Source organism: Sander vitreus, unplaced genomic scaffold (genome assembly GCF_031162955.1).
Source record: "Sander vitreus isolate 19-12246 unplaced genomic scaffold, sanVit1 ctg275_0, whole genome shotgun sequence".
NCBI lineage: Eukaryota > Metazoa > Chordata > Actinopteri > Perciformes > Percidae > Sander > Sander vitreus.
This window is the reverse complement of record NW_027595438.1, coordinates 7,138-17,500: the sequence shown is the minus strand read 5'-3', so window position 1 is coordinate 17,500 and position 10,363 is coordinate 7,138. Positions and strand designations below refer to the sequence as shown.

At 48.2% G+C, this 10,363-nt stretch overlaps 1 protein-coding gene across 1 annotated transcript in view; it reads left to right on the top strand.

Annotated features, from left to right (window-relative positions):
- Positions 1-9,719, top strand: part of LOC144513555 (atrial natriuretic peptide receptor 1-like) — a 56,826-nt gene extending 47,107 nt beyond the window's left edge. The window contains exons 19-23 of the mRNA XM_078244659.1: positions 756-879; positions 3,431-3,499; positions 4,164-4,338; positions 8,563-8,661; positions 8,737-9,719. Of these exons, the coding sequence (XP_078100785.1) occupies positions 756-879; positions 3,431-3,499; positions 4,164-4,338; positions 8,563-8,661; positions 8,737-8,891 (622 nt within the window). The 3' untranslated portion in view covers positions 8,892-9,719. The remainder of the gene's footprint in view (positions 1-755; positions 880-3,430; positions 3,500-4,163; positions 4,339-8,562; positions 8,662-8,736) is intronic.
- Positions 9,720-10,363: the final 644 nt, after the last annotated feature.

Here is a 10,363-nt window from a genome sequence, read left to right as displayed (position 1 = left end):
TAAATATAGCCCATAATTCTATTGTAATACTAGTAAATATATCCTACTGTAATACTAGTAAATATATCCTACTGTAATACTAGTAAATATAGCCCATAATTCTATTGTAATACTAGTAAATATATCCTACTGTAATACTAGTAAATATAGCCCATAATACTACTGTAATACTAGTAGATATATCCTACTGTAATACTAGTAAATATAGCCCATAATACTGCTGTAATACTAGTAAATATAGCCCATAATACTACTGTAATACTAGTAGATATATCCTACTGTAATACTAGTAAATATAGCCCATAATACTGCTGTAATACTAGTAAATATAGCCCATAATACTACTGTAATACTAGTAGATATATCCTACTGTAATACTAGTAAATATAGCCCATAATACTACTGTAATACTAGTAGATATATCCTACTGTAATACTAGTAAATATAGCCCATAATACCACTGTAATACTAGTAAATATAGCCCATAATACTGCTGTAATACTAGTAGATATATCCTACTGTAATACTAGTAAATATAGCCCATAATACCACTGTAATACTAGTAAATATAGCCCATAATACTGCTGTAATACTAGTAAATATATCCTACTGTAATACTAGTAAATATAGCCCATAATACTGCTGTAATACTAGTAAATATAGCCCATAATACTACTGTAATACTAGTAAATATAGCCCATAATACTGCTGTAATACTAGGAAATATAGCCCATAATACTCTTGTTTTGTTCCAGTTCGGTTGCCGAGCAGCTGAAACGCGGCGAGACGGTTCAGGCCGAAGCCTTCGACTCCGTCACCATTTACTTCAGTGACATCATCGGCTTCACCGCCCTATCAGCTGAGAGCACGCCGCTGCAGGTCAGTACATCCCATAATAGTATCTGGAGGCCAGTACATCCCATAATAACATCTAGAGGCCAGTACATCCCATAATAGTATCTGGGGGCCAGTACATCCCATAATAGTATCTGGAGGCCAGTACATCCCATAATAACATCTGGAGGCCAGTACATCCCATAATAGTATCTGGAGGCCAGTACATCCCATAATAGTATCTGGAGGCCAGTACATCCCATAATAGTATCTGGAGGCCAGTACATCCCATAATAACATCTGGAGGCCAGTACATCCCATAATAGTATCTGGAGGCCAGTACATCCCATAATAGTATCTGGAGGCCAGTACATCCCATAATAGTATCTGGAGGCCAGTACATCCCATAATAACATCTGGAGGCCAGTACATCCCATAATAGTATCTGGAGGCCAGTAGGGAATGTCACTGCCCGATGGGAGTCAGGGCAGATGTGAGTCAGGGCAGATGGGAGTCAGAGCAGATGGGAGTCAGAGCAGATGGGAGTCAGGGCAGATGTGAGTCAGAGCAGATGGGAGTCAGATGTGAGTCAGAGCAGATGGGAGTCAGAGCAGATGGGAGTCAGAGCAGATGTGAGTCATATGTGAGTCAGAGCAGATGGGAGTCAGGGCAGATGTGAGTCAGAGCAGATGTGAGTCAGAGCAGATGTGAGTCAGAGCAGATGTGAGTCAGGGCAGATGTGAGTCAGCAGATGAGCAGCATGGGAGTCAGAGCAGATGGGAGTCAGAGCAGATGTGTGAGTCAGGGCAGATGTGAGTCAGGCAGATGTAGAGTCAGGGCAGATGGGAGTCAGATGTGAGTCAGAGCAGATGGGAGTCAGAGCAGATGGGAGTCAGGGCAGATGGGAGTCAGGGCAGATGTGAGTCAGAGCAGATGTGAGTCAAAGCAGATGTGAGTCAGGGCAGATTTGAGTCAGAGCAGATGTGAGTCAGAGCAGATGTGAGTCAGGGCAGATGTGAGTCAGAGCAGATGTGAGTCAGAGCAGATGGGAGTCAGAGCAGATGTGAGTCAGAGCAGATGTGAGTCAGGGCAGATGTGAGTCAGGGCAGATGTGAGTCAGAGCAGATGGGAGTCAGAGCAGATGGGAGTCAGGGCAGATGTGAGTCAGAGCAGATGTGAGTCAGAGCAGATGGGAGTCAGGGCAGATGTGAGTCAGGGCAGATGTGAGTCAGGGCAGATGGGAGTCAGAGCAGATGGGAGTCAGGGCAGATGTGAGTCAGAGCAGATGTGAGTCAGGGCAGATGTGAGTCAGGGCAGATGTGAGTCAGGGCAGATGTGAGTCAGGGCAGATGTGAGTCAGGGCAGATGTGAGTCAGAGCAGATGTGAGTCAGGGCAGATGTGAGTCAGGGCAGATGGGAGTCAGGGCAGATGGGAGTCAGGGCAGATGTGAGTCAGAGCAGATGTGAGTCAGGGCAGATGTGAGTCAGGGCAGATGGGAGTCAGGGCAGATGGGAGTCAGGGCAGATGGGAGTCAGGGCAGATGGGAGTCAGAGCAGATGGGAGTCAGAGCAGATGGGAGTCAGAGCAGATGGGAGTCAGGGCAGATGGGAGTCAGGGCAGATGGGAGTCAGAGCAGATGGGAGTTGAGCTCAGATTTAAACGGTTTACGGCATAACGTGTCATTCTGAAATTTGTGAAATCCATAAAATAAACGTTTCTCTTTACAAACAATAACAGAAGATGGAAATCATTTCAAAAACGTTTTAGTTATCTATGATTGTTTGGTTGCTAACGTTAGCTCAAAACACCATTCAGGTGACAGCCTTTGTTGTGTTTGGTTGCTAACGTTAGCTCAAAACGCCATTCAGGTGACAGCCTTTGTTGTGTTTGATTGCTAACGTTAGCTCAAAACGCCATTCAGGTGACAGCCTTTGTTGTGTTTGATTGCTAACGTTAGCTCAAAACACCATTCAGGTGACAGCCTTTGTTGTGTTTGGTTGCTAACGTTAGCTCAAAACACCATTCAGGTGACAACCTTTGTTGTGTTTGGTTGCTAACGTTAGCTCAAAACACCATTCAGGTGACAGCCTTTGTTGTGTTTGGTTGCTAACGTTAGCTCAAAACACCATTCAAGTGACAGCCTTTGTTGTGTTTGATTGCTAACGTTAGCTCAAAACGCCATTCAGGTGACAGCCTTTGTTGTGTTTGATTGCTAACGTTAGCTCAAAACACCATTCAGGTGACAGCCTTTGTTGTGTTTGATTGCTAACGTTAGCTCATAGACTGTGCGTTAGCTCAAAAAGCCGTTAGCATCTTGGAGGCTACTAGTCCGAAACGTTACGTGACCTTTTTATCTGCTGCAGCTGCATTTCAATTGCAGTATTTTTCTGTTTTTTTGAAGTTTTTCCCACGTTTTCGTAACCATCCACGTTATTATGTTTATAATCTGGTTGAAAGAAGAAACCCAAATGTTGGATATGATTGGATGAACAGTGAAAGCAGTGATATGATTGGATGAACAGTGAAAGCAGTGATATGATTGGATGAACAGTGGAAGCAGTGATATGATTGGCTGTCTGGTTATTTGGGCTCCAGGTGGTGACGTTGTTGAACGACCTCTACACCTGCTTCGACGCCATCATCGACAACTTTGATGTTTACAAGGTAAGACATTCCTGTTGGATGCTAAGCTACGCTAAAATAAGCTATCAGCATCCCTCTCTGTGTGCTAAGCTAATCTATCAGTGTCCCTGTGCGTCCTCTCTGTGTGCTAAACTAAGCTAATCTATCAGTGTCCCTCTCTGTGTGCTAAGCTAAACTAAGCTAATTTATCAGTGTCCCTGTGCTAAACTAAGCTAAGCTGCCCGTGTCTCTGTGTGCTAAGCTAAGCTACCCGTGTCTCTGTGTGCTAAACTAAGCTAAGCTACCCGTGTCTCTGTGTGCTAAGCTAAGATACCCGTGTCCCTGTGCTAAACTGAGCTAAGCTAAGCTAAACTATCAGTGTCCCTGTGCTAAGCTAAGATAAACTAATCTATCAGTGTCCCTGTGCTAAACTAAGCTAAGCTACCAGTGTCTCTGTGTGCTAAGCTAAGATAAGCTACCGGTGTCTCTGTGTGCTAAGCTAAACTAAGCTAATCTATCAGTGTCCCTGTGCTAAACTAAGCTACCAGTGTCTCTGTGTGCTAAGCTAAGCTACCGGTGTCTCTGTGTGCTAAGCTAAGCTACCAGTGTCCCTGTGCTAAGCTAAGCTACCGGTGTCTCTGTGTGCTAAACTAAGCTAAGCTACCGGTGTCTCTGTGTGCTAAGCTAAGCTACCATGTCCCTGCAGGTGGAGACGATCGGCGATGCCTACATGGTGGTGTCCGGGCTGCCGGTGCGGAACGGGAAGCTGCACGGCCGCGAGATCGCCCGGATGTCCCTCGCCCTGCTGGACGCCGTCCAGAGCTTCAGGATCAGACACCGAGCCAATCAGCAGCTGAGGCTACGCATCGGCATACACAGTGGTCAGTACACACACACACACACACACACACACACACAGTTACTACACACACACACACACACACACACACACAGTTACTACACACACACACACACACATACACACAGTTACTACCAGTGTTGGCCAGGGCAGGAATGGTTCCTATCTGGGAATACAAACAGCATTTCACATTAAAGAAAGAACAGGGAGAAGGAAATATAACGGGGCACTGCAGCGTCTGCTGGCCACCAGCCTCCTTTCAGCGTCCAGATTCCTCCACCTCCAACCTGAAGAAGCATCTTAAAGGACGTTATTTTAGCCCAGCGTAGTCGTCTGCTGTAGTGTTACTGCTCACCTTGCTGTTTTATAGCTGACGTGTGACTTTACATTCTCCTACGTGCTGATTTACTAGCCCCAGAGCTGTTGAAAGACTCGCCCCGTTTGACACGTTAGCTAACGTTAGCTAAGATTAGCTCGTGGTAGCTTAGACTGCGGTGAGATTTTTGTAGTTTGCAGTTCAGGACTACAAATACAACAACCTATCTGCTTGTTGAGGTCCACATTCAGCCAGTTGGACCAGAAGAACACACCAGAACAGGCCTGTCCAGTAAGCTGGATGTGATGGCCTCATTCCTACTTATAACATGCAGTTCAATGTGGAAGTACTCCAAGTATTCCGTTACGTTACTCAGATTGAGTAACGTAACGGAATACGTTACTAATGACATTTTTGGGCATTTATTCTGTACTCTGTAACGGAATACGTTTTGAAAGGATCCTTCCCAACACTGGTTACTACACACACACACACACACACACACACAGTTACTACACACACAGAGATATACACACACACACAGAGATACACACACACACACAGATACACACACACACAGACACACACAGCTACTACACAGATACACACCTCTTAGCTGTCCATCGTGTTCGATGATGACGCTTGCTCCAGGGAGGGGGGTGGGAGGGGGGTTGGTTCAGCGACCTGGCCGCTGGTGCCACTTCTCGTGGGCGTAGAGTCCGATCCTTGAGCCGCACACTCGTCTGCAGATGGAGCAGGGGAAACCAGATGGAGCAGGGGAAACCAGATGGATGGAGCAGGGGAAACCAGATGGAGCAGGGGAAACCAGATGCTAGGGGGAAACCAGATGGAGCAGGGGAAACCAGATGCTAGGGGGGTACCAGATGGTAGGGGGAAACCAGATGGAGCAGGGGAAACCAGATGCTAGGGGGGAAACCAGATGCTAGGGGGAAACCAGATGGAGCAAGGGGAAACCAGATGGAGCAGGGGAAACCAGATGCCAGGGGGGTACCAGCCCACGCTGGGGTCTCTTGATGCGCCTCTCGGATTGTCGGTCTTGGCTGGTTTGGTGTATTTGAGAGACTGCAGTGGCACAGGTGACCTGCCAGGCTGATCTGTCGAGTGCCAGAGATTCAAGCTGCGTGAGGGGGATGTGGAAACTGGGGGGTGTGGGGGCGGGGGTAGTGAGATGGGACATGACCTCAGTTTTTTGAATGTTGACCTGTAGGCCAAAGGATTGGTGCAGACTGGATATTGTGTTAAGGGCTTGCTGCATAGAGTCCGGGCTGTGAGCTAAGACGACACAGTCATCAGCATACTGAAGCTCACAGATTTGGGGGGTCTTTGTCTTTGTGTGGGCCTGGAGCCGACGGATGTTGAAAAGGCTTCCATCCAAGTCTGTATTCCACATGGACACCGTCTTCATGTCGATGGCACGGTGGAAGAGGCAGGTGATGGCAGAGAGGACGATGTTAAAGAGCACCGGAGCCAAGACACAGCCTTGCTTCACCCCAACGTTTACCTCAAAGAACTCTGACTGGAGTTCTTCCGTGAGCACTCTGGCTTGCATCCCGTCATGCAACTGCTGTAGGATGCTGAGAAACTTGGGTGGTACCCCGAGTTTGGAGAGGTGTTTCCAGAGCAGCTCACGGCTGATGGTGTCAAAAGCTTTGCTGAGGTCGAAGAAGGCTACGTGAAGGTCTTTGTGATGTTCTCGACTCTTCTCCTGCAGCTGCCTCAAGACAAAAACCATGTCTGTCGTGGATCTGGTCTTCTGGAAGCCACACTGTGTTTCCGGAAGCACAGCTTCCGAGATGTGCTCGACCAGTCTGCTGAGCATGATCTTGGCCAGGACTTTCCCTGCGACGGAGAGGAGCGATATCCCACGGCTGTTGCCGCAGACTGCTCTGTCTCCTTTCTGTTTGTAGATGACCACGATGCATCTTTCCAGTCCTGTGGGAGGGTCCCATGTTCCCAGATGTTTTGGATCAGGAGGTGTAGGCGACGCGTGAGGGTGTGTCCTCCGTGTTTGAAAACCTCTGCAGGGATTCCATCGGGTCCGGCGCTTTTGCTGTTCTTCATCCCAGCAATAGCTTGCCGGAGTTCTGAGTAAAGTGGTGGGGTGTCCAGGTGCATGGTTGGTGTCAGGTCTGGGAGATTATCCAGAATATGTGGGTTGACAGGGTTGGTGTGGTTGAAGAGACTCTCAAAATGATTTGCCCAAAGGGCAAGAATCTCGTGGCGGTCCTTGAAGAGCATGGACCAATCAGCTGATCAGACTGGGGCAATCGCCCGCTTCCTGGGGCCGTACAATGCTTTTTTGGCATCGTAAAAGCCTTGAGAGTTATTGCAGTCTGCCAGGTTCTGGATTTCTTGCGCCTTTTGCACCCACCAGGTGTCCTCCATAGTCTGGAGGGCTCGCTGGGTTTCTGTTCTTGCAGCGGGGGTGCTGCCAGGTGGTCTTAAACCTGTTCTTCATCTGGAAGATGGTGTTAGTGATGACCAGCTGGTGCTCTGCACAGAGGGAGAGGAGTCTGAGCCCGTTGTGGTTCATTTTCCCCACCATGCTGGCCAATGACTTTACTCCATACCAGGTGCTCCGTGCCCACTCTAGCGTTAAAATCTCCCATGAGGATGATCCTGTCCGTAGCCGGGGTTTTCTATTGGATGGCCTCAAGAGCTCTGTAGAAATCCTCTTTGATGTTGTGCTCGGCATCAAGAGTTGGGGCGTATGCACTGATGAGAGTGGCGAAGCGTTCCTTAGCCAGGGGGATGCGCCATGTCATCGGTCCTTCAGTGATGCTGATGGGGGATTCAGGAATACAGCAAAGCCAACTCCATGGTTACGGCAAGTGCCTTCGGGGACCCCCTTCCAGAAGAAGGTGTACCCAGCACTAACCTTTGTCAGGGAGTCCTCCCCATGTAGTCTGGTCTCGCTGAGAGCTGCTACGTCGATGTTGTACCTTGCGAGCTCCAGGGCCACCAGTGCTGTCCTGCGGTGGGGGGTGTCAGGAGTTATGGCCAAGTCCAGCAGTGTGCAAACGTTCCAAGAAGCAATGCTTAGCTTATTTTCACTGTGAGCAGACAATGTTTGGACCACCTTTTCCTGGTCCTTGAGCAGTGTGGGGCTGCTCAGTCAGGACTTGTGAGGGGGGGGGGGGGGAGCAAGGAGCTTGCGCATATGTAAGGATTAAGGTGAGGGTGTGGGTGCGCAGACCACACTCCCACCATGTCCTTGGCAGGTCTGGGTCAGGATCCAGTGGCATAGAGACCAAGACGACTGGGGACCCATCACTGCTGTAGCCTTCATCCGCCTTCCCAGCCGTTGTGATGCTCCACTTAAGTCAGCCATCGTCCGCCGCCTGTTCCGCCGTTGAGGTCTTGTGTCTTTTTTTCAGGGTGTGCTCCCTTAGCCTTTGCCTTTATAGGCTACCCCACAAGGCAGTGGGACTATTTACCCATAGCTGGGGCAGTGGTTGGCGGGTGCCAGGGCGTGTCCACTGCTTGGTGGGCCTACACACCGTGCCTCTGGGGCCCACTGCTGCTCCGGGACCCCCTACAGTTCAGCCTGGGTCCACTAGGGCCCAGTTACAGCGTGCAGCATGCAATAACTACTAAACTGCTAAACTACAGGCACTACTATCCCAGTACTACTGCACTGACGCATCACACACGCCCTGTGTGTCACACACACACAACACACACACACAGACACAAACACACACACACACACACACACAGACACAAACACACACACACACACAACACACACACACAACACACACACACACACATTTTTTATTATCATTTTTCATTATAATAATGTGTGTGTGTGTGTGTGTGTGTGTGTGTGTGTGTGTGTGTGTGTGTGTGTGTGTGTGTGTGTGTGTGTGTGTGTGTGTGTGTGTGTGTGTGTGTGTGTGTGTGTAGGTCCGGTGTGTGCTGGTGTGGTTGGACTGAAGATGCCCAGGTACTGTCTGTTTGGAGACACAGTCAACACAGCGTCACGCATGGAGTCCAATGGAGAGGGTAACACACACACACACACACACACACACACACATCCAGTGCTCCGTTGTGATTGGTTGTATTGTGTGTGTGCAGCTCTGAAGATCCACGTGTCAGAGGCGACCAGAGACGTCTTGCAGGAGTTGGGCAGCTTCAGGCTGCAGCTCAGAGGAGAGGTCGAGATGAAGGGCAAGGGCCGCATGAGGACCTACTGGCTGCTGGGGGAGGAGAATCAAACCCCCGGCTCCTGACCTACTGGCTGCTGTGGGGAGGAGAATCAAACCCCCGGCTCCTGACCTACTGGCTGCTGGGGGAGGAGAATCAAACCCCCGGCTCCTGACCTACTGGCTGCTGGGGGAGGAGAATCAAACCCCCGTCTGACGGAGGACAATGACTCGTTATGTCACCGTTTCCGTTGGCCAGACCTATCAGGAGATGGGGCCTCAGACTTTGTGATAACCAGCCAGTATTAAACCCCTCCTCCTCCTCTCTGATTGGACGTTCAGCTCTGACATCATTTAAAGTGACAGGTCCAGAAACACAGACGGACGTAAAATAAACCCTTTCAACTTAATCGTGTAAAAAGAAAAATCTATTCTGTGTCGTTATTATTATTATTATTATTATTATTATTATTATTATAAACACTTTATTACCTCTGTTTGTCTGCCTGTCTCTCTGCCTGTCTGTCTGTCTGCCTGTCTGTCTCTCTCTCTGTCTCTCTGTCTGCCTGCCTGTCTGTCTCTCTGTCTGCCTGTCTGTCTGTCTGTCTCTCTCTGTCTGTCTGTCTGTGTGTCTGTCTGCCTGTCTGTCTGTCTCCCTCTCTGTCTCTCTGCCTGTCTGTCTCTCTCTCTCTGTCTCTCTGTCTGTCTGCCTGTCTGTCTCTCTGTCTGCCTGTCTGTCTGTCTGTCTCTGTCTGTCTGTCTGTGTGTCCGTCTGCCTGTCTGTCTGTCTCCCTCTCTGTCTGTCTGCCTGTCTCTCTGCCTGTCTGTCTCTCTGTCTGTCTCTCTCACTCGTAATAAGAGGACATGTGTAGTTTGGTCACAGTTTATAGAAATAAAGGAAGATCATATTGTGAACTAACAGTCGTGTCTTTTATATTCCATTATAAGATCTCCCGATGATGATGTTGTTCTCCACAAACATGAATTAGGATTTTATTTAACAGAGAGTTTGACCTAGAACATTCAGCATTGAAATAACACACCAATGAGCTCTTATTTTAATATGATTATAACGTCTATGACCGCTTATTAAGCGCTGTTCTCCTCCTCTGGTGGCGAGCCATCATTTAAAACATGCTGCTGTAGTTCCACTAACTCACCGCCAGGTGGCAGCATCGGGCCGTCTGAGCAGAGAGGGGCGCTGCTGTCTCACTGCAGAACATGAACACAGGAAATATTCGACCCTTTTTCTCAAGTTTGCAGTCACAACTTATTTATATTTATGTGTTACATAATGTGGATTGTTTTAATCTTTAACAATAATTAATTCACGAAACACGTCGTTATATTACAAGCAGGGAAATCGCCGAACCATACCCCATTCATAAAACGTCACAATTTATATTTGTAAAGAGATTTGTAAAGAGATCTTACCTCGACAAACATAAGTTATGATTATTTTAAATCGTTGGTTTAGACTTAGAAATTCGGCATAAAACAAAATCTACAAAGAGTTTCTGTTTAAGCTAGAGTGCAACTCTTACCTGTGAAACCTATAA